We start from the raw sequence: 25279 nt of genomic DNA on the forward strand, positions 1-25279 counted from the left end.
ATTGCATTCACAAGAATGAGACAGACATAAGGTCAGAGTGACCTTGACCTTTGACCACCAAAATCTAATCAGTTGAGAAAGACGGATGTGTGGACAACCGAAAAACATAATGCCTTTGGCCACGGCTGTTGCCAACGCGGAGGCATAAAAGTGTATTTAAAAAATAAATTTCATTTTATCGTACTTAAACAATAAATGTGGATCAGACAGTGGTATCTCCTCTGCTGTGCACACTCGCTAATAGATGCAAAAACCCCTGTTGTGGAGCTTCACTTTTACATCACTTAAATGTTTACCTTTTTCTGCCCTGAAGGCAGACACGCCATCACATCTGACTTGTATAATAAATGTCACAGTTCCACATGAAGAATAACTGGTATACACATACAGACCTGCTGATGTGATCAACTGTGATCAGTCCATGCTTTGACCACACTGCCCTCTGTATGTTAATAGGACAGGTACAAAAGGGACTAGGCCTCACTCGTCTTCATTACAAGATGAAAGTTTGAGTCATTCTCTGCACCTCTTTATCCAACCGCTTTACCTCTGTGTGACTGCATAAAATCAAACTTCTAATCAGTTTATTTTTTTTAAAATTTCAGTCTCTAAAACTTTCTCTGTTCATAAGGTGTCACATCAGTCACACCGTTTTGCTTGCTTGCAAAGCCTCTCTGTTTTATCGGTCTTTTTACAAGTATGTAACAAAATCTTAAGAGGTTAAGATTGGGTTATTGGGGGCCAGACAGTACATTATGTCAGTGAAGTAAATTTCACCATCTGCCCATGTCAGCAAGGGTGTTTTGCAGACAAATATGTGTGAAAATGTGTCTGTTGTGGAGTGGTCACATATGTGTTTGTTTCAGTATAAAGGTGGAAAAAGGTTACCTTGCTCGACAGCTGGATTCTCACATTGTCATGAAATCATGCGAAAATCCATCTTGTCAGGCTTCGAGTAATGCGTTTGTGTCGGGCAAGCCAGGTCATGGACCAATCGGCGTCCCGTGAGGAGCTGCTGCTGCTACGGCTGCGTGGCTTATATGTGTGTGAGATGACACGGAGTGGCGAATCTTCATTCAGAACAACAATGGCAGCTCCTAAAGAGGTTAGCGTAGCTGCAATATCATCAGTTATATCAGAACTCGACAGTATTTCTTCATTGAAAGAAGAGCAAAGTACGACGATGGAAAAGATGTTTTCGCTCTTCTCCTGACCGATTTCGGCAATAGTTTGACTGACAGATGATTCATCCAATCACCTGCCAAGTATTTTTTGAAAGTGCCTGCCCTTTTCCAAACAATTTCCAATGACGGCTTCTCAGATGGTTCTGTGTAACTAGCCATCTGGCAGGTTAGGTTAGGAAAAAGGACATATTCTAAAACCTGCCATTTTGCTGGACCATACCCATGACCATGACTTGTGTGTGGCTGAGTGTGTGTGTGTGTGTGTGTGTGTGTGTGTGTGTAGACGTTTGCCTTACTTCTGCCTCTCTGATTTACTGTTTTATCATCCTATAAAGCACTTTCAGCTGCATTTGAATGAAAAGGTGCTATACAAATTTACTTGAACTTGTACTAAATTCATTCTCCACTCCCTGGAGTGAAATAGTCCCTTTTAATAGAAAAGATTTAATCTCTTTCTTTGTACATCCTGAATTTCCCCTCAGGGGATCAATAAAGGCTTATCTCATCTTATCAGGGAAGAGACTGACAGTTTTAAAGCATTTCTTGTAAGAACAAGACAATATTGCTGTGGCAGCAGAGCAGCAGTGTATAGAAAGTTGAGATGTCTTCGTGTTGTCTGTAGTCTACGGTCGTACAGTGTGTTCTTTTGGAAACCTCACATGAGACTCAGTTGTTGGAGTTACAACACTGAAACACTGTCATTACCAGACAAGTCTGGTTGGTTCGCTGGAGAGCTTCTTCTTACTGAAACCTGACACTTAGATCACTGTTGATTCTAAAAACATCTTCATCTTCTCTCGCTGTTTATCTGTTTTAATGTAAATGTGAAAATCGACGTCCTGACTAGCCTCTTTCGTGTCTTTCCGTGCCTCTGGCTGTTGACTGTCCAACCGAGGCCTCTCAACTGCTCTTGCTCTCCATCTCCTTCCCTCCATCCATCCATTTTTAATGTGAGCACGGCAAAGTCTTCTAGAGGAAAAGAGGAGAGTAGAGACAAGCCACTCGTCCTAGTGAGCTACACCGTGCTACACATCTCTCCTTTTCTCTGTCCGTCTCACTCTCTTTCTCTCCCGTTCCTGCAGTAATCCTTTCCTTGAATAATGGATAGTTTTATACCAGACACACTCCTCCCTTTTTTTTGTCTTGATCCTTCTCCTCAATAAGACCTCAGGAGGTCGCTGGATAATGGTTGCACATGTGTTGTCTGTTCACTCGAATCAGTGTTATCTCAGACTCACTCCCTTTCTCCTCCTCTTCTCTTCATTGTCCTCCTCACCTTTTCTGCCCCTTTCAGTCTGTTTTCTTAAATCTGGGGGAGGAGAGAGAGAGAGATTAAGAGAGGGGGAGAGGGGGAGAGGGGCCATCAGGTGAATGCTGATCTGCAGTAATGACTGAGAGACAGCGGGGGGATTATTGTGCAATATTGTCACGGGTGTTGTCTGGAGCCTGGAAATACGAAGTGACAATATTGCATGATAATCCAAGGGTCATTACAAGGTCACCGTTGCTTTTATGAAGCAGTTGCCATGCCAGCCAGTGGGGCAGTTGTTTTTGAAAAGGTTGCACATTAATCAAGTGTTCAGACAGTCGATCCCTAAACACTAAAATCCCAGTTATTGTGAGTGTTTGTTGCATACCCGGCATCCATATTGTTGTGTGGTGAAACTACCTTCATCATGTCAATGTCATGTCAAGATACATCAGGTCAGGTTACAACCATAGAATGTATATAAGAAGTGGACGTAGTCACCGTGACGTCACCCATTGATTTGTGGACTGCCATTTTGAAGCCTTGAGTTTGCCCACTGGTTACAACTGACTTTGTTAGCAGAAAAAGTATCTACAGCATTAAATTATAAGGGGAAGGTTTTTTTTATTAACTCAATGTTTTGCACTGATTCTGAACAAGTCATACAGAGAGAAATTCACTGTCAATAGAGGAAGAATTTCCTCAATGGACCATTATCCATGATATTCACAGAGATGTTTTGTATTTTCAGCAAGGGGTGCAAGTATCACTTTTTGAAGTCTGGAAAATCTGTTGCATTTACTACCACTCTTACTATTATTTAATTGACAACTATCATTTCTCACTATCATGGTTACAGCTTTCACCACTCGCGCATATTTAGAGCTCAATACAGCTAGTCTCGGCATGTTTTGTGAGTGCTGTTAAAAGTCATTCAAGGAAACCAAAATAACTGAGGTAGAATTTGAGGGAAAGTGGGTACAACTTTAACTGCCTTGCTCAAAAGATGGTTTTCTGTGACGTAAAGCTTGAGTTATTTGTACTGTCAAACTGAATAAGATCTTCTCTGTTTTACTCATTCATAAGTGTCTGAAGCTTCTTTGCATAATGTACTTTAGCACAGAGTTAAACACTGCAGGCGACGACACTTGTTTTCTCTTGCTTAAGAGGGTTAAATGAGGTTGCGTTTTGCTTTGCTCCACTGACTGTCATCCAATCAGACAGAATGTCATTCCACCTGGTTTGAGCTGCAAATGAATAACATAAAAATAGGATAAATGTTGAGAAGGTATGGGTTCATTCATTGACAAACTGGACAGCAATAAAAAAATAGAGCACAGCCAGATAGACAGGCAGACAGACACGCACACACACTCAGGAGTGTTACCTCCTCTGGCCTCTCCTGGCTTACTGTGCCGTGCCATGTCGTGCCTAGCCGTGTGTTGTGATGCGTGGTCTAGTGGGGCTAACGGAAGCACATGTGTTGTCTGCTAACTCTGATTAATGTAACAGACTATACTCCCCCCTTCTCTCTCTGGCTTATTTTTTTTTCACTGGCCGCCCTGCTGTCCTGGCATCACCTCTTACATGTACGTCTGCACTCAGTCTGTGTTTCAAACCTGCATGAGAAAGCGAGAGAGTCATTAAATTATAATACAGTGCTTCTCTCGTTTTGTTGGTATAGAATATAGTGCATTGGAGTCTATAAAGGAAACATTGTTGGCTAAAATGTTACAAAACATTACTTAGAGGGCTCAGGACAGTTCAAATTTATGGCTCTGAAGAGTCAAATTAGCTTCTATTTTGTCATTCAGCTGTTGAAGATTTACGGAAACATTATATACAGTATGTTTACAAGTGTATACATGGAGAAAATATGTGTTTCAGATTTTGTAGTATTCATGCAGATTAGAATGAGTGGACAAATATTGTCCAGAAATCCTCACAGGTACTGCATTTAGCATAAAAATCGGTTGCTATCATTTTGCCGCCGCGTTACCGCTGCGTTTCTACTGCGTTGCTGCCGCGTTATTATGATTGATACGGTCACATACTTGGCACTAATATCCTTCCTTATTAGCATACATCATATCTTACTTAAGTCTGTCAAGAAGGTTTGGAGAAACGTTTGGGAATTCAAAACAAAGACTGTGTTCACCGTCTGCTTTCTTAGTCTTGTACTGTTCTAGTGTGCGCTGTTTCACACAGTGCATCATAAACACAACCTATCCAGATGAGCAGCTGTAATCGTGAGCTTGCCTTTACCACATGGGAAGTCGTGTACACGATATGCAAGTCGTTACTGACTGATTGACTGATATTGACTGTAAAAAAGCTACCTGGCTGCAATGGGTGCAGTCGGCTGTCAGTTCTGGAGACAAGCATAACTAACTTTAAGAAAATACATTAATCCAAGAAGGCTGATTAGTTGACTCCCACACGACCAATCCCCCTCACACACACAGAACAAAATGGACACAGCCAGTCGTCTGCCTGCTGCTCCTCAGGCTAGTTGTTTGTTGTGTGTGAGCCGTGCCGTGCCGTGCCATGCCATGCCGTGCTGTGCCTCTCCCTGTTTGGATGTGATGTGATGCGTGGCCAAGTGCTGGTCGACGCAGCCATAGGTGATTCTTTCCCTGCCACTGCCCTTTCCCCGCTTCCACGCAAAGGAGCAAGTGAGGTAGGCGGCGAGGCAGACGGGGAGGGGAAGGCGAGGGAAGAGAGGATAATGCAACGGGAGGACAGCCAGTCAGCCGGCAAACATGCAACCCTGGATTATGAGGGGTATAAGCCCTCGCTTTATTATTCTCCCAAATTTTCATTACTACCCCCGTGGCTCAATCACCCCTCTGACACACAGTTCAAACCCCCTCCTTCCTGCACACTTCATCCTGACTTTCTTATGACTGTTGCTGATCATTTCAACCTCTGCTGTCTGCATGCACACATCTGTCATGTGTGTGTGAGTGATTTGACTGTTGATTCTTCTGTGCTACTTTTCCATACAGACACACACAACCCAGAAACTGGCCATCTCACACATTTTGATTCATCCACTCTACAGTACAGTATGCCCTGGATCTGTCTGCCCCCTCCCTTGTCTCCTCTCTGCTACTCGCATGCCTCGACCCCCCTCCCTCTTGCTCTTCCCTCTGTCCCTTGTGACCGCTACTACCCCTCCCTCCTCCACACACACCCAGATACACACATATACATACAGATAAACAGACATATTCATTCACAGACACACACACACACACACACACACACACACACACACACACACACACACTGTGCCGTGGTCAAGGAACTTCTACATAAACACAATATTCACACACATGCCCTCCTCTACACTCATGCACGCGCTCATAAACACACACTTCACGTCATGTGATGTGTGGTGCGCCATGGGGTCCAGATGAGTGGAATCTCAGTGTTGGCTCTCGCTACACTGAGCACCACAGGGGGTCTTTATCGTCGCAAAAATCAACAAAGCCACAGTCACGAAGCGCCGTCTCGATCACACACACAAACACACACGAGAATGTGCGCACATAGTATGCGTCCAGGCATATTTGCGCACACACCAGCAACACACCAAAAAGCAAAAAAACAAAAGCGCTAACAAGCACACAAAGTGACGAAAGCTCACAAAAGCATTCTCGTTTTGACACGCAAAGACAAGAGCACAGCTGGACAATGTTTTCAGCAGGACATACACACTCCACAAGCTCTCACGCACTGTCACAGTCCCAAAAAAAATAATTTTGGAAAATTAGGTTAAAAAAACAAGGATAAATCCGTCAACTACTTAATCCCTTCTTAAATGCTTGCGTGATCTATCATGTCTGTGATTTCACAGACAGACAGACAGAGAGAGAAGCGGGATGAAATGCCAGCCAAGCAGATGGAAAGGAGAAAGCATTTGTTAGATTGAAAGAGGAAGAGAGAAAGAATTTGAATGAGAAACAGTTTAGAAGGATCCAGGTATGATGCGAGGAAGCACTCGTGCCTTTGTTTTTCCTCTCTAAATCCGCCGCCCATCATCATATCACTTGATTAAACCTAATCCTAATGCCTCTAATCCTTCAGGCACCCAAAAAAATGCCTAAGTGCCTTATACCCCTCCATAACATCTCTCAACAGCATTCAGCGTGCGCTGAATTGTGCCTCTTTACAGTATTTCGGTGACTGTAGTTTTTCTATCCCCCCTGCTTTCCAAAATTACACAAGGGTATTCAGGTTTGTAAAGTACTGAGGATGAGAGGAAATAAATAGTTTAGTCTGTCTGTTTGTGAAGATCTCAGGAGATCTCAGGAACAGAGCACAGCTGTCTACAGTGCTCTGTTCCTGCCTGCTTTGTATAGCCTGCATGATGTCTCTCCTTTATTAAAAAGCCTACTTTAACTGATGAATGCAATTAAGAGACAAATATGATTTTTTTGTTGTTGGCTAGTCTGATATATTGACTGATCTGTTGGCTGTTATGTACCAAGAAATTGCAGTGCAGAAGCCAAAGAAATGTGATATTAGACAGAAGGAGAAAAGGACAAAGAGGAGGAAAAGGGATGCAAGGAGGATATTATAGGGAAAGATGAAGGAGGAGTGGAGAGGTGGCGTGAACATAGCAGAAGAGAAGTTGGTAAAAATTAGATCTTTTTGTGTGACTTGTCTGCATAGCGTCCCGTCTCCACCCTCAGTGCATGAGACAATGAGTGCAGACATTTGCACACAGACACAGACAGTCAGGGAGTTAAAAAGGCATCACCTAAATTAATTATGTTTCTCATCCTGGCAAGACACCAGCCGCCCACAGAATACCCCCGCCCTGTCGCCCCCACCTGCACCCACTCCACCCCTCCTAAATGTTTCACATCAGGCGAGAGGTAATAGCCCCATGTTTAATTGATGGAGCATGGAGGCATTGTGGCGATAACATGGACTGTTGAGGGGGTCCAAGTCACAAAAAACAGACACACACTCACACACAGAGCAGCCTTGGTACCTGTTAGGTGTTGACACATGCTGGAGGTTCAGTTACAGTAAGAGGTGGATGATTCAGTGTTGGCGCTCTGTGGTTATTGACTGAAGATTGAAACGACTATATCACTGATGTACCCTGAGGCATTATGCATGTTTTGCATAGTTACTAGGGGTGAGGGAAAAACACAGTATTGCGATATTTTGCGTGGCAATATTGTGTCGATACACAGACATCGAGTATTGATTTTTTTTGTTATATAAACTAACCTCTTAACAATCCAACGACCCAGGCACTATTCAGAGGCTGTAGCAGGTTCAGTTTTAGAGCTGAAGAAACAGGTATCATGAAACTAGAAAACCTAAGGAATCCATTGGTACCAACCAACCATTTCATATTAGCTTGTCAGGAAGAACGCTAAATAATGCTCCAAAATGATGTTACATTTTGGCAAGGAAAAACTAGCATGGTCATTTTCAAAGGGGTTGCTTGACCTCTGACCTCAAGAAAACAGAATGAAAACAGATGTTGACAAACTGCATAATTTGCAGTTGAAAAAAGTTCCAAAAATGTATATATCTTATCGCAAAATGTTTAAAATTGCAATAAGATCGTATCGTGACTCGTGATAATATCGAATCGTGGGGCCTCTGGTGATTCCCACCACTAATAGTTAAATACAGTGTGTTGACTTTATAATAAACCCTTTTGTAATAGATATTTATTAACTCTCTTTATAATAGAATAATAATTACCAGATTAATTAAACTAATGTGCAAGTGTAAGAGTCTTGCATGTGTCTTGAAATTTAATGTTTTAAACCGCTGTTGGCAACAGTCCAGCATGTTAATGGAGTCAATCAAGAGACAGAATGAAAGCGAGATAAGAGAGACACATTGGGGAGCCATAGACGTGTTGTGCGCACTAGAGGACAAAGAGGTTTTGTGTGTAGAAGAGAAGCATCTATTGGCTGCTGGCATGAAACATTTAAAGGACAACAAGACATTTTTCCTCCTCTCCCTCATTCTTTCCCTCTTTTTCTATCACTTCCTTGTTTCATTCAGACCATCCTCGTCTTTCCTCCTCCTCTTAGGTATTTTTTGCAAGCATGTGTGGTAGTAGTTGTGTGTGTGTGAGAGAGAGCGTGTGGAGGGGTTAGTTTTGTGGTTTGAGTGCTAAGTGAACGTGTCAGTGCCCAGGGCAAGGGGTCTCCCCGAGGGGCCGGACTCAGTCACGGGAGCACACAACCCACACTGGTGGCGCAGACATTCTGCCCTCAGGGTGTGTGTGTATACATTATGTGTGTGTGTGTGTGTGTGTGTGTGTGTGTCAGTGTGTGTTGAGCGATTGTGTGAGTATCCTGTCTGTCAGAAGATGCTTATGTGAGTAAATTTGCCTTTGTATTCGTCTGTCTACGTCTGTGTCTTTTGTTTGTACCCACGTACATGTTCGTGCTTGCATCAGTGTGGGTTTTAAATGTGTGTATCAGTTTGTCAGTCTGTGCGTCTTTGGGTGTGTGTTTCTGTCTGTGCCTTTCATTTGCCCCTGTGTGTTTAAAATGTGCTTTTGACTGTTTGTGCTGGAGTGTGTGAGTGTGAGGAAGCTTGCCTCTTTGTGTGTGTGTGTGTGTGTGTGTGTGTGTCAAGCCATAGCTAAGGCACGATTCAGCCCTCAGGTCACTCTAACGTTGTCTATTGCCCCTTGTTGTCTGTCTTCATGACTACATCACTCGCATAAAGAACTCCCCCACCACTCCCACCCTCACACTCACACACACATTTACATGCATAATCATTTTTGGATAAAATTCAATCCCCACTCAAACACACACACACACACACACACACACACACACACACACACACACACACACACACACTTAGTAGTTTGTGCTGTATCTATGCCTGCAGGAACCATGAGGACATCTGCACAGTAAACACTAAAACCCCCTGAGCCTCACTTCCAAATATTGCTCACACTTGCATGCACTTTTACTCTCTCTGGCTCTCTCTGTCTGTCTCTCTCTCTCACACACATACACAAACTGCAAATAGATAGTAGCCCATATTCTCCAGAGTGCATTCTGCGGCAACACAATGTCATACATTGTTGTGCTTTGGAGCTTTTTCTCCACCCACACTAATACACCCCCTCCTCTATGTCCTCTCTGTCCCTTTTTTCTTCTGTCCGTCTCTTGACCTTTCATCAGGGCAAATGTCTGGCACAGGAGAATCCAACACCCTACAGTACATTGAGATCATAAGGAGCACACCTTTGCTTTATTGTACAAGCATCCGGGTATCTGAAGCATTGAGTCCGAAATTAACTTTTTTCACCGCCTGTCACTGTGGCAGGCAAGAATTTTTTTTATGTCTGCCACTTAGATTTCAATTTTAGATTACATTTGAACACATCATGATAACGTTAGAATTTACCTTCACACAATGCTCATTTTTACTGAATGGAATTGCATCATAATGTAACTCAATGGAACCTCTGTAAACGTTAGATTGTCCAAATACCTGCAAAACTAATGACGTTCCCATCATCCTCAGCTGCACCTTACACTGTGCTAATTAGCAAATGTGTTCACGCTAAACTAAGATGGTGAACATGGTAAACATTACTGAGTGCAGTGTTCTTCTTCTAAAGTGTTGTTCTGGCTGTCTTTCTGTCTTCCATGGCTGCTCGAAGACAGACTCCCGCTGTCTTGAAGACACGAGGCAGACTTAATCTGCACCTTGACCTGACATGGATAGACAAGATGCTAACACAGAGCGAGAAGGCACTGTGATAGGTGGGAACAGACAGAAAGTTAGATGTGGCTGATGGAGAGACTGAGAGAGAGAGAGAAGCTCTATCTTCCTAAATGCGTCACCTGTCAATCATTTGTCACGTCAAAAGCACTTTCAAGTGTTGCTGTGTGTTTTGTCTGTCTGTCTTGTCTAAAACCCTGTCATTCTTTCTGATTTCTCTCTTACTGTGGAGATGAAGGAAACAAGAGAGGCAGAGGGAGAGCGAAAAGGACGCCACAGCAAGGGTTCACTCAATGAAACCCATCTCAGTGTCTTTCAGGAAAAAGACTTTCAAATAGTGGCTGCCATTCTTTTGATCTCTGTCCTTCGACAGAGGCTGTCTTGTGTTTAGGCTCTTAGCATTTGTTGTTGTTGTGTTTTAGTTGTAGATCACCACGAAGGACAAGACAATGGAACTCCCAAACACTAAAGTCATCCGAGTATAGATTGCATTAACGCATTAAATAAATTAGAGGCGTTAAAACGAATTTGCGTTAACCCGTTATTATCGCGTTAACTTTGACAGCCCTAGTTGATTTCAATATCACAAAATAGTCTTATATTTACATATGTAATCAAACACTCCACAAAAAACATCACTACCATCAGTCTATGACCTTCTGGGCCAGAGGCCAAAGGGGAAAGGTCATGGGGTCACCAAAACAAATTAGTTAGTTTATTTTTGAAGCATGAATGTCCACATGAATCTCTGTTTAATGACAAATTTACCCCAGGCAGCGGCGAAGTGCGGCTCGCCACAATAGTCAAATTTTTTTGCAGCCAGGAAGCGTAGTCATGTGTTTCAGGTGGGAAGAAATTCTTTGTAACACTGGTCAACATGTCACAGGATTTGTTTACTGATTGGCCGCGGCTATTCTCTGGCCGCACTTCGCCGCTAAAACTGAACTTTTCCCAACTTTTCTTTGGCTGCACTTTGCCACAGAATCAAGGGGCCGTAGCTTTTCATAGACATTGCATGGCAGCTCGCCGAAGGCCGCACTTAGCCACTGCTGTGGTGTGAATTCGGCTTAAAAGGTACGCTCATGAGAAAATGGCAAGTCTGGTCTGAATGTGGCACTGGAGAGAAGGTCACAGCAGAATCAAAATCAATAGTTTTCTCATCATTGCACACCAGATTACATGTCACTCTGGTCATTAGGTTTTGGAATATTTTAGTCACACTCAAAACAAGTGGATGGCCAAATCGACAAAGGCAATCATGTGGCCACTGTGCCTTAACAGCAGTAATTAAATAATCTGTCTTGTCTTCCCAAGAATGCCAGCTTTGTTTGCACATTTCTTTCACCTTGTTTACATCATGTAGCAGTCTATTTGGAGCTTTCTGACATGGGAGCTGTCAGCATGTCATCCAAATATCAGCTGCCTCATATCATCATGAAGATGAAAGCTCGGGCATGTGATCTTATCCCTCATAAGCCTGAAAGAAGTGACAACAGCTTTGAGAGAATACACTGACACGCACAGGGAAAGAAAGATAATTTTGGGAGATGATTTTTTCCCCCTAACAGACAGCAGTAAAAACAATATCTGAAGGAAGGATTAGAGTATCTGTGTTCCTCTGCTTTGAACTGCTGACAGATAAAAAGATGTTTTTGACACCAGCGGTTGAAACAGATTGTGATGGATAATGGGGCCTGTAGTTGTCAGTCTAACTGTTTTTATAGACAGCTTTGATACTGCTGTTGTAAAGGCCCCATACATAAACAATAAAAGAGTGAATGCTATTTCTACACTCAATTTCATTCACTGATAAAGAGCAAGTTACAGTTATTTTATTATTTATTCATACCATGATTTATATAATATACAGCACAGTTTTACTTACACAAGTTTTTGATTGTATAGATAATATATTATGCTAGAGAAAGACTCATCGTATTATTATATTTTTTACAAATCTAGACTTACCCTCATTTGCACTTTTTGCACGTAGTTAATGCTTTGTTCTAAACCTTGAAAACACATCATTTTCAATCATCTTTTAACTATGAGAAATAAAGAGGGTGTTTAAAGTGGGCATGGATCAAGTTGATGTCAAATAGTTTCAGCTTTAGCAAACTTTTAAATCAGAATCTGATGACAGTTGTGAGGTTGTTTGCTTATGCTTAATCAAATCTGATCAAACCACACCCACACAGTCATGATGATTTCTGTGTGTTAAACTCTTAATAAATAATACAATAACCAATTTTTCAGGGGCTTTAAATTTCAGAGGTTTTGTAATTAGTTGTACTTCTGTAGTTACTTCTAAATTAATATTATTACTCTCATTTAAAACAAATGTGTGTGTATTTTCTCCTCAGATGGAGCGCAGTGAGACAGTGTGTCGTTACTGCGGTGTAAGCTACTTAATTTTCCACGAGTTCCATCAGCTCAACACCCGGCTCGCTCAGTTGGAGGAAGAGCTCCAGGGACTGAGAGAGACCACCCAGAGAGAGAAGGCCCAGCGAGAGGCACTGGAGCTGGGCAGGCTGGAGTGGGAGAGGGCGTTCCACCTGGAGGTGCAGAGACAGACAGAGGAGAATGAGAAAAGCACAAGAGAAGAGCTAGAAGAGAGGAACAAAGACACAAAGAGAGCTCTGAGAGAGGAGTTTGAACAAAAGAACGAGAAGACGAGGCGAGAGATGAAAGACGAGTATCAGAAAATTTGTGAAGAAAAAGAGAGACGACTTAGAAGAGAGCTGGGAGACCTGGAGGAGGAGACACTGAGGAAGCAGCGAGAAGAGCTGGAGAGGAGGTCTGAGGAGAGGGAGAAAGTTCTGAGTGACGCACTTCAAAAGGCCAATAAAAATTTAGACGAGCTGAGAAAATACTTCCAACAGCTGGAAGAGAGGTGAGGTTTGTGTGTGTTTGTCTGTACTTCCCGTCCCTGGTGTGAAATGATCTCTAATGCCAGGCTTCATGTGGGCAATTATCCTGTGAGTCACGCTGTTAGTACAAAAACACACAAACACACTCTCAGACAAATCAGACATGTAGCTGGTGTGTGTATGTGAATCTCTGACACAGACCTTGATGTATAATTATATATTCCACTGTCATCATCCAAACCTAGGAAAAATAGATATACAAGGCTCGGTAATACGTCTAAGGAAGTGAGTTATTTCAGGAAACGTACTGATTAAATTCCAAATGACCCAATTTGATTTCCATGAAACCGTTTCACAATATTTATTAGGTTACTGGAATTGTTTTGCTCAACAACAAACATACTCAACACACTGTTGTAAGCAGGGTCTAGCTTATTATGGGAGGAAATAGTGTGTTTGTAAACACAATGTTTGACAAACATCCTCCTCATTTTATCAGAGAATTGAAAATATCTTTGTCACTTATATTTAGTGGTAACTAGGGCTGCAAAGTTAACGCAATAACGCTAAATTTTGGCGAGGAAAAACTGCCATGGCCATTTTCAAAGGGGTTCCTTGACCTCTGACCTCAAGATATGTGAATGAAAATGGGTTCTATGGGTACCCACGAGTCTCCCCTTTACAGACATGCCCACTTTATGATAATCACATGCAGTTTTGGGTAAGTCATAGTCAAGTCAACACACTGACACACGGACAGCTGTTGTTACCTGTTGGGCTTGAATTTGTTATGATTTGAGCATATTTTTATGCTAAATGCAGTACCTGTGAGGGTTTCTGGACAATATTTGTCAGTGCTTGTTTCATTAATTGATTTCCAATAATACATATATACATATATTTGCATTAAGCAAGCATATTTGTCCACTCCCATGTTGATAAGAGTATTAAGTACTTGACAAATCTCCCTTTAAGGTACATTTTGAACAGATAACAAATGTGCGATTAATTTGCGATTAATTCATCATTCATTGATTCATCAAAGAAAACTATGTTTACCACAAAACATACATCACCAATACAAAATAGTTACATACTGTATGACTTGCTTATAGGATGATAATAGGAGATAAGTTAGATATACAGCATTTATACTGTGTAGTAAGTTCTCAGCCATGAGCCCAATTTTTGGGAGGAAAGCATAAAGGCATGTGATGAATTACTTGTTTTTTTTCCTACGTTTTGGTAACACTTTCCATGCAACATTGGGAGAGCAACTGTAAGCAATTTTGATATCTGACCTCATAACATTTTTTACTACTTCCTTTCATGCCTTATGACTTGAGGCTTTATATAACATCAAACGTTCAACGTTGCGGCTTGCAACTCTTAAAAAGCATTTGGCATCCTAATCAATAAGGGATGTAAGCCAAGGTTTTAGTTATCTTATAATGGATGGTAAAATTAATGCTAAACAGTGTGCACAGTGTCCCTTCTGATGGGAACAACTTGTCCTTTGATTGTTGTGAATTGCTTTATGATAACAGTGTGTGACAGACCATTTTATTGGCTGATTGGTCTGCGCCCTCTCCAATTAATGGGGTGAGGTTAAAATACTGGGCCATATCAGTCTGTATATGACATGAGGACACTTTTTGATACTGGCATATTGTCAATTTGTTTTGGCGGCTGAGTAGTGTCTGATCTGTATGGCTGGCTGGAAGGTTAAAGCGTAAGTCTCAGATCCTCAGAATAAAAGAGGAAGGGCTTCTTTCGATGCTCAACATTAAACAGTCACAGTGGTGGAAATTAAAAGACTATTTCCTTCATTGACGGTGGTGTTAATAGACCAGAATACAACAGAGCCGTGTGGCATGTTATGATTTGAAATAATGGGTGTAGCTCTTTCCTTTCCTCTTCGTTACTACGCCATCATTCATTGCTATTTCTCTCCCCACCTACACATGTTCTGTATCTCAGCTGAATACAGCATGTTCAGTCATGTTCTCTGGGGGTTGTACAAAGCTATTATAGGGAATGTAAGTGTACACCAAAAATAGTGTTATAAATAAGTGGTATATCATAGGTATCTATTTATCTCAGTACGCTCATTACTGTCAAAGCTTCTTTATATAGCAAAAGCACAAAAGCAATTCAGTACATCACATTTAGTTTCAAAAAGCATACTGTATACAAAGACAAATTTTGTTTGTTTCATTTACACTTTATTTATTTACTTAATTGTACTTGTGTGTGTGTGTGTGTGTGTGTGTGTGTGTGTGTGTGTTTTCTTGTGCAGTAAAATTAGGAAGATGATGGTAGAGATACTGTTGTATTTTACTTTTTCCACTTAGTACGCCTAGTTTCAGAGAAAGTTCAAGTCATGTGCTCTACATATTATCAGCATCAAAAGTAGGTTTGTGTGTGTTGTTTATCTACCCACATTAAGTATACACATGTGCGCACGCAGGTGGTGAAGATTCCTGTTGTGTTTCATCAGCTTTAAAATGTTGGCAATCAAATAGCAGGTGTTTGTTAATCAAACAGCCATCAAAGATTAAATTACGTTTGCATGTATGAAATGATCGCATGCCGTGACTCATGGGAATGCTATGAATAGCCCACAACATCTAAAGACCGTCCTGTTGACATATAAAACAATGACACCAATCTGAAACTGCCCTAGTCGCACAATTGCATGCCACAATGCACGCACACCTGCAGCCTCACCTTGTTTTATTTTTGTATAACCCTCAGGTAGGCCTTGTCATAACTTCAGAGCTTAAAAAGATAGACGTTGGCCATCCACATACATGAGGGTTATAAGTGGTTTGCATTGTTACTATTCATCATGGCTGGTAGAATTACAAAGTTATCAAGTTTTAATTTGACAGAATTTCATACACTGACTGTTTAAATATTTTCTGAAAATTGGAGATTTGAGAAAATTGGAGATCAGGGCTATGTCCAAAATTACTCTCCATTTACTAAATAGTGCACTGTTTGTACCTTTTGCAATTTTATTTGAATGTCCAAATTCTGATTATGAAACTTATGTTGCATATAGAGTCCTCAAAAATTCCCAAAATGGAACAAAAAGTAGTGTCACTCTACTAAAAATCATCAATCACCCTTTTCTATGTAATAGACACTCAATAGTACTTTTTTAGTCATTTTGCATCGTCACCGACAGGTGTAGAGTCGCACAACGGTAATGTTCATACCTATAAAATGTGGTGCACTGCATTGTGGGATTGTTAGCAGAAAGTATTGTACATGTCATGGATACAGTACCACTTTTTTTTTCCATTGTGGGATATTTGAGGGCATTGGCTATACAGTGGATACATTTTACACACTCAAGGGTGAATTCACAAAGAATGGATTGCGGCCAATTGTGGCTGCGACAGCAGCATGAATTGCGCATCACTTGCAACCGCTATCTGCCCCCCTCAAGGACGGATTCAAGATATTGCACTACTGATATTACAGGGCAAACATGCCCATGAAGTTTTGCAGCTGAGTGCAATTTACCCTTTTTTGTGCCTGATTGCAATTATCCACGTAGAAAAGTATAGATGTTGCCTTTGTGCCAAGAACACAGTAGGCAGAACAATGGCAGAGAGAAAAACAGAAATTAAATTTTCTGACCGCGAGCTACAGGTCCTGACAGATGAGGTGCAGAGGCATTCCTCACAACTTTATGCCAGGAATTTAAACGTTACAGAGAGAAACAGTATGTCAGTATAAATGTGCTTCAGTTATCACCAACTCTCTGAAGACACTAATAATTTTACTGGGTGTGGCTATTAGTGCTGATCTTTGCGTATTGAACTGTTTTTGTATAGACGGGCCAATTTTGCGCCAAATGTATGCATATTACCTAATTTAAATATATATAATAATATATAATATATCATCTTTTTTTTTCTTTTTTCTTATTTTATGTCGGTTAAGCGCCCGCAAAAGTCTCACAATCCTTTTGTGAATTCGCCCCACAGAATTCTCACATCTGTGTGTATATTTTGGGCACTATATAACAAGAGATGGCAGTACAAAAACGTCAAAGCCGAGCTCAAACATCCAGTATGGATTGGTAAATCGTGGATATTTAGCTTTAATTTTGTTTGTGTGTGCGTGTAGTGTATGTGCAGGCCACAGCCGGTATGCTCAGATGGCTTGCTGGGTTGCAGGTTGTCCGTATGTTGTTCTGTGTATGGTAGACTGGTGAGCCAATCCACTATCTGCTCTAATGTAAGCTGATTATCTCTCACATACACTGCCTCTTTATTGAGCCAAAAACACACTCAACCACACACACATACACACACACACACACACACACACACACACAAACACGCACAAACACGCACTGCACACAGTTGTGCTCTGGAGCCTTGGGGCCAAGCGTGGGTCAGGAGGTCAAAGTTCAGTCAGATAATGATGCACGACACAGTGATGTGTGAGAGGCCAGCATGGACTCACAGCAGTGGATTCTCTCTCCTGCTTACTCTTTCTGTCTTTTTTGTCTTTCTATCTTTTTATGCGGTTTTTCTTTAGTTCTTTCTTTGACTTTCTTTGAAGCACAATGAGTAGGATTTTCCTGAAAAAAAACTAAAAAACAATAATACAGTAGACTCATACAAACATAATACCTCTCAATAATCACTTAATGATCCACTACAAGTGTGTGGTGGTGTCTGTATCTGCACAGACCCTGCATCCTGCCTGTATTTTCTCTTTTCTTTTCATTTGTTGTGTTTGGAAAGTTTCTGGGTGTCAACATCTATAACAACTAGGGCTGGGTATCATCTAAAAACGTATGATGCCAGTACCAATACCACTGCCCTTAAAGTGATACCGATACCAATAGAGTACTTCATTCGATACCCATCATGTGAATGGAAGCTGTGTGTGTCCCACTGACTAGCTAATGCCGTCCCCCGACCCACAGTGGTGGGCCCGTGATGTTGTGGAAGCATAACGCCCACCCTCTGGTTACCCCCAGGTTAAATGTAAGCTCTATCAGCACTGCTAGCCGCCGGCTCAGACATCTCTGTGTTCAGAGCTGTGTGCAGGCAGGCAATCCCGCCTGTATGGGTTGTAGCTGCTGTAGTAGTGGGCCAATCACACATCGTAATAAATCAAAGAATGCTCGCGTTGATTTGCTGCAAGCAAAACAGTCATCTTTTTCTAGATCTGGGCACGAAAAGGATCGATTGCAGGTATCGTTTGACAGGAGAAGTTTTGATACTACTTGGCACTGGGTTGTTTCGGTCGATACCTTAAAGATATCAAGTACCGATACTAAGCCCTAATAACAACGTAGCGACAAGGTGCCAGATTGTACGCACGCATCCAAGAGGAAACTACGAAAATGGCGGACACAATGCCAAAAAAATGCAGAACGAGAGTGAATCTGGGGTCGGCTTTCACCTGCTGACAAGCACCGCAACCCCCGTTGAGCTAGGGAGCCGGGGCGAACTTTAATATTGTGTTTCCAAACCGCAACCGACAAATCCTTCTCATTCTGCCTTTAACTGTCTATATCTTGCTTTATCTATCCCATCTCAGATGCTTGTTATCATTTGCCTTATTTCTCTGTATATATCTCAATGATCATTTGCCTTCAAATATGCAATTTTTTTTTCATTAGAATTTCCTATTTACTCTCTTTCACACTTCTCTCTTTTTCTCTCTGTCACTCCCTAAACACTTACACCAGCAATTTGCCAGAACACCATCACCCACACAGGTGGTAATGAACAGATTAAAAGGCAAAAGAGGGAGGGAGAGAAAAAGAGAAAGATAGCATGCGAGTGGGAGTTAATGAGGATGTTCTGAATGGCTGGCTACACAGCAGGAGTATGACTATGTGAGATGCGTTTTTGATTGACGCCCCCCCCCCTCCCGTTCTGAGAGACTTAATACAGCTTTTGTTGGGATATTATGTAATTTACCATAAAAGGACAGTAGATTTTTTCTACAGGAATGGACGTAAAGGTTTCTGGCCAGCAGGGTGCTATGTTTTTCTGATACTGTTTTTGGACCATTTTTTTTTAGAGATCCTAATACTAATCTACCTGCACATACAACTACAACAAAACCCCAACACAGAGGTTTTCCTGCTTTCTTCCTATATCTGACTTAGCTGATCCTGTGTTAGTCTGACAGGACGAGAGAAGTGGTGTGTGTGTGGGTGAGTGTAGTGGGAGAGTCTGACTGGTAGCTCGATAACAACACACTCTCCACACAAACCAAACCTGATTAAAATGCCACCTCTCAGACAGTGTGTGTGTTCGTGACATGGGAGAGTTTGTGTGTGGATGACAGGCGTATGACAGAAGAAAACAGGGTGAGAAGGGTAGTAATGTGCAGAGTGCAATTAAACCTGATTTTAAAATGCCACCTGCTAGACAAGTTCAGACACTGATGAGCAGGAGATATTTTGATCGGCTGAAGAGAAAGGAAAGAGAGAGAAATACACATATTTACGTCATAGTTAATTTATGATTTGTAAATACAGTTCATGTCTACATCCCAGTAGTAATTTTGACTTTGATATGGCATTCAACTTGATGCCAACGTTTCTCAAAGGCAAATAGACAAGAATTTCTGACATTGTCCATCAATCAAGATAAGTACACTTCACTGAGATGAAGGGGATGTAATGCAACTACTAGCTGGTAAATATACACTATTATTTGGCGCCACATGTGCAAAACTGCCTATAGCTCAACAGATTTATTATTTATTCTAGGGCAATATATTGGCAAGAATCTGGTGATACGATACACATGATACAGGGGTTACAATTCAGTATATTGCGATATATTGCGATCCTGTAAGCACACACCAGCATATGCTCTTTGCAAATAAAATAAAGTATTAACTGAGTCTATCTTTGCATGTAAACTATTAATTAAACATCAATACAGCGTTTTTGAGAATTGACACAGTATCACGAAACAATGTTTTCCATATTTTCAAACACCCCTAATTTATTCAGGGTGTGAATTACATTACACACTCATTGATAGTAACACTGGCAATTGGCAAAATGGGGAGCAAATACTGAAAATGAAAATGAAAATAAAGAAATAAAAGAGATAAACACAACAGTAGAAGGCAGCAGAAAACAAGAGGGTTTTAATCCAGCTTTTAAAGGCGGTCAAAGTTGGAGCACACATTGGATCCTCTGGTAATTTGTCCCACAAGTGCAGCCCATAGTAACTGAATGAAGCTTCACCAATCTGTGTTCTCACTCAAGCAAATGTTTTGCAGAGGATCTAAAAGGCTGTTTCATATTGTACAAGCAGGTCAGAAATATATCATGTGTTCTACTCTCTTTATCATTGTCAGGATCCTGGCAGCTGCTTCTGAACAAATGCAGATTTTTTTGGGCTAAACCAGGAAGCAGACCTTTACGGTAATCTAACTGACTGGTGACGAAGGCATGTATTAGTTTTTCAGCTGTAGCAATAGGTCTCTCCAGGTCAGAATCTATGACTACTCCCAGATTCCTGTGCAAAGCAACACCCTGTCTACGCAAATATGCTTTTATTTTAATCAATACAGGACTGACGCTGCTGCTGTTACACTGGTGACGCTCTGCTCTTACCACACTATGGTACACCTGTTATTTCAAAGCGTCAGATGCCTTTAATCAACATTTCATATCATGTGCTGTTCACCTCATTTTCGAGTTGTTGCTACAGGCTGTGAACGTTAATTAAGCTGCCACTCAAAACTGTTTTTTGCTGTCTCAGCCAACAAAAGGTGATTACTGACTTTAGTTACTCGTAAACTTTAAAGGTGCTCTATATGGTACCCAGAGCATTAATATAGCAGCAAACAACTATTTGCTATGTAAAGATATAGACGAGTAATGTCTCCCTGAGCAGAGAAGGAAGTCACTCTCCCTCTGTGTGTGTTGTAATCCGAGTTTCTCTGTGCTTTGCTGACATAGCCGGCTAGCTTACGGCTGCCGCTCTGCACTGCTTTCATACAGTGGTTACAGCTGATAACGCCGTCCCGACCGACAGCGCCGTTGCGGAAGCATAGCCCCCACCCTTCGGTTCACCCTCATGTTAACACTGTTAGCGCTGTTAGCACCGTTAGCTGCGAGCCACCGGCTCAGCTGTCACCATGTTGAGAGCCGTGCGGAGGCAATAGAAATGCTCCAATCTCGCATTTAGCACCTTTAAAAAGCAAAATCTAATTTCGTAAGGGATTCGTAAGGATTAAGTATTTGATGACTGGATTTGGCAAATACTAAGCATAGGTTAATCCCATAGCCTGTATATAAGAAGTGGACGTCGTCACCATTACGTCACCCATTGGTTTGTGGACTGCTGTTTTGAAGCCGCCATTGTTGTATTTGTCCATCGTCATCTTTGTTTTTTGCAACCAGAAGTGGCACGAGAGGTTGGAGCTAAGTACACCTGAACATTGAAAACAAATTTTCAGGCGACCAAAAAGGTTACAATTCACTTTCATGAACTGAAAAATACTGTGAAAGGGTTAAAGTTGTAAGAAGATCACATTGACAACTCCCAGATCGGACAACACCGTGGAAGCGACCTGTCAATCACAAGGAAGTCACGCCCTGAAGCATATCCTGCTTTATGGTCTTTTTGACTCTAAATGGGACCATAATTTACTAAATGAACATCATGCTGTATTGCAGAAGACTTGAAACTAGTGATTGAGTCCATAAACTCATGTTTACAATGTTTATTGAGGTAATAAATAAAATGAGAAAATAGGTCATTTTCTCATAGACTTCTATACAATCAGACTTCAGAGTCGCCCCCTGCAGGTTGCTAGAAAGAATGCAAGTTTAAGGCACTTCTGCTTTGGCTTCACTTTACAGACTCGGAGGTTGCCCACTGGTTAATCCCATGTCATCGCATTTTTCGCTTTTTCTTTCTATCTTTCTGTTTGGATGAGCTGTTAGGTCATGTCAATATCAATCAAAACTTACCAAAGGTAAAAACTACCCCTTGGTAGAAGACACTGATAAACCGGTATGGATAGACAAAGCTCCTCTAACTGAAGACAGGTTGAAACATATCATGTAACTTGTGCACATGCTTATGGCGTTGAGAGACATGTCTGGGAATTTAATACGCTCTGTTTGCTTCTTTCTGGCTGGCTGATCTCAGTCTTGATCCAAACAGTGACTCTGGGTGTGAGTCTGTTTGCGTCTCTACCTCACTGTGTGTGTGTGGGAGTGTGATGTATTTGTATCTGTGTGAGCGCGTGTGTGTGTGTGTGCGCCTGCACACACTTGTATACACTTGCAATGGATAAGATAGTCACTCCTGTGCACAGTAACAAAAATTATACTTGGCAGTTATGACTTATGAATCATAAAAATGTGTGAGAGCACACACACACATGCACACACATGCACACACCTGGGGGTGGATGGTAACAGTGATAAGAAGCCTTGCAGCAGGTGTGAGAGTGGGAGTGAAGTCGACACAAATGATGGAAGACAAATAGAAAGGTATCCGTTAGTAACTAGGAAGTGCTTTATGGCAAATTAAGAATGTACTCATGTGGTTTTATTTCAGTTTCTGGTTTCCACTAGCAACCGCAGAAACAATATACAAATCACTATACCCTCTCTCCCTCTCTCTTTTTGTGTGTGTGTGTGTGCGTGTGTTAGGTAAAATGTCAAGTCTACTATGTACAGAGTCAAACAGCCATCAAAGCCAGCATGTGATGCATTAGCATAGATCCAACTTCAAGTTCACATTACCACATCAAACAGACAGGCTAACACACACACACACACACACACACACACACACACACACACACACACACACACACACACGCACACTACTGTGTGTTGTGTATATCTTAGTAGCATTGGAGAGGAAGAGAGGATGACCTCTCTTCAGCTCTAATGGTGGCTCAACATTACCGTGGGGCTCATGACAACTAGATAAACAAAAACAAGGATATTAATGTGTGTGTGTGTGTGTCAAGAACACACACACACACACACACACACACACACACTCGATATGACAAAGTTTATTTGGTAATCAACAATAACACATTGGAGCAGTAGCATAGCAACCCACACATACAAATGAAACACAGAGACACGTTGCTCTTCTGAATTTGAATTCAAATTGACAAGCTGGAGGACAGATGCATCCTCATAACCTTCTAGTTCATGCGGTTAGCCATAATATGATATCATTGTTTCTGCTTGTACTTTGTGTGTGTGCCTGCGCGCTGTTGTGATGATCACAATCATTGTTATGGCATCCCCGACATGGTTACCAGATAGCTTGAAAACAAAATATATACAGACAGGTGTCACACTACACACACACACAGGACATTTGCTGTAAAGCATTATGGTTAATTTAAGAGGCATTGACTGCTTTAAAGGTCACATATTATGCTCATTTCCAGGTTCATAGATGTATTTTAATGTTGCACTAGAACATGTTTACATGCTGCAATGTTCAAAAAACCCTTTATTCTTCTCATACTGCAGCCTGAGTCTGCCTGCCTCAGAGCCTAATTCAGCCTCTGTCTGAAAACCACTGATTCACAGCCTGTCTCCTCCCACTCTGCTCTGATTGGTCAGCGTGTTCTGTCAATCAAACTTCCTCACAACAACAGCGTCACCCTCCCCCTCCCTCCCGGAGAAGCTCTCTCTCGAGAGACGAGTGGAGAGATAGCAGCTAGAATAGAGCTTATAAACCACTTTAAAGTTTATAAACCAGAAACTTCACCCAGCGCACGTTACCGGAGGAATCTGATCAGAAATCGGCGACACATGATGAACATCTGCGGTCCAGATTCCAGGTTCTCCTGACGGTTTCTCTCAGGTAAATAATACTATTTATAGCTCTGTTAGTTAACTCAGTGTTTACCTCATGCATCAACTCTGTAAACCGTAAACATACACTCTGTTTTACGTCTGTCTTTACAGATCCATCTGTGAGAAATGACCGACAGAATCATCCCAGAGGAGAGCAGATAGCTGAAAGCAGATGGGAGATACAGAGCTAACCGTTAGCATGTAGCTACATGCTAACGGTTAGCTACATGCTACCGCTATGACACGGTGTGTAAACACAGCGACCATCAGGGTGGAAAATAGAAGATGTGAAACAGTAGTCAGTTCATTATTTCTGCTAAAAGATAAATGTATGGAAGATCAGAGTAATGGCATATTATTTACAGTACTAGCTGTCTCTGTGTTACCATGACTACAGACCACCGGAGCTTAGCTTACCATAGTTTACCAGAGCTGAAAGACTTTCTCCTGTACCATGTCACATAACTAACAGGTGAGATGATTACAAATGCTGTGAATAATTAATATTGTCATCTGTCAACTCAAATAAAGTTTGACTGTGAAACAGAAATGTGTTGTGTTGCTTACAAGTCACTATTTACTACCTGTACTCTGCTACATGCATGACATCAAATATATATAATATATAAATATCATCTGTTTAAACAGTGTAATTACAGAAAGCCTTTGTGAAAGAACATGTTATATTTAGATGATGGGAGTACATGAAGCCTGTTCTGCTGGTTCTTGCAGACTTTGCTCAAGTTAGGTTGAGGAGGAGAGACAGTGACGCGCTGTGGGGCGGGGTCAGCTACTGAAGGTTCTCTCTGGTTCGACCAGGAAACCCTTACATGGCTTGCATTTCTCTAATGACGTCAGAAGAGAAGGAAAAAAAGCGATTTTTTTTTCTGCACCCATTTCCGGACAAACGGAGGAGGAGAAAAAGAGAGAGGATGGTCTTTTATGATACTATGGTGGCCTGTAGACACACTGGGGACAGATATTGATGTTTAAAAGACATGGAAAAGTGCATTTTGCATAATAGGTGACCTTTAAGTTCTCATCAGAGCATTTAACGAGTCTTTGACAAGCCTAAAATATGTTTTCAGCTTTTTAAAGTTTAAGAAACAGTGTGTAACATTTCGGGGGATCTATTTGCAGAAATGGAATATAATATTCATAACTATAAATTCATTAGTTTGTAATCACCTGAAACTAAGAATCGTTGTGTTTTCGTTAGCTTAGAATGAGCCCTTCATATCTACATAGGGAGCAGGTCCTCTTCACGGAGTCCACCATGTTGCTCCGCCAAGTTTCTACAGTAACCCAGAACGGACAAACCAAACACTGGCTCTAGTGAGAGCTAGGGATGTCACAGTAAGGACATTTTGACACCGATTAACAC

The 25279-nt window shown here is 41.5% G+C and overlaps 1 protein-coding gene across 3 annotated transcripts in view; it reads left to right on the forward strand.

The window, feature by feature from the left end:
- LOC141771411 (uncharacterized) overlaps positions 1–25279 on the forward strand; it is a 64901-nt gene that overhangs the window by 9866 nt on the left and 29756 nt on the right. For all 3 annotated transcript variants that reach the window (XM_074641672.1, XM_074641674.1, XM_074641673.1), the window contains one exon: positions 12534–13063. In XM_074641672.1, coding sequence (XP_074497773.1) covers positions 12534–13063 — 530 coding nt within the window. The remainder of the gene's footprint in view (positions 1–12533; positions 13064–25279) is intronic.

Source organism: Sebastes fasciatus, chromosome 7 (assembly GCF_043250625.1).
Source record: "Sebastes fasciatus isolate fSebFas1 chromosome 7, fSebFas1.pri, whole genome shotgun sequence".
Lineage (NCBI taxonomy): Eukaryota > Metazoa > Chordata > Actinopteri > Perciformes > Sebastidae > Sebastes > Sebastes fasciatus.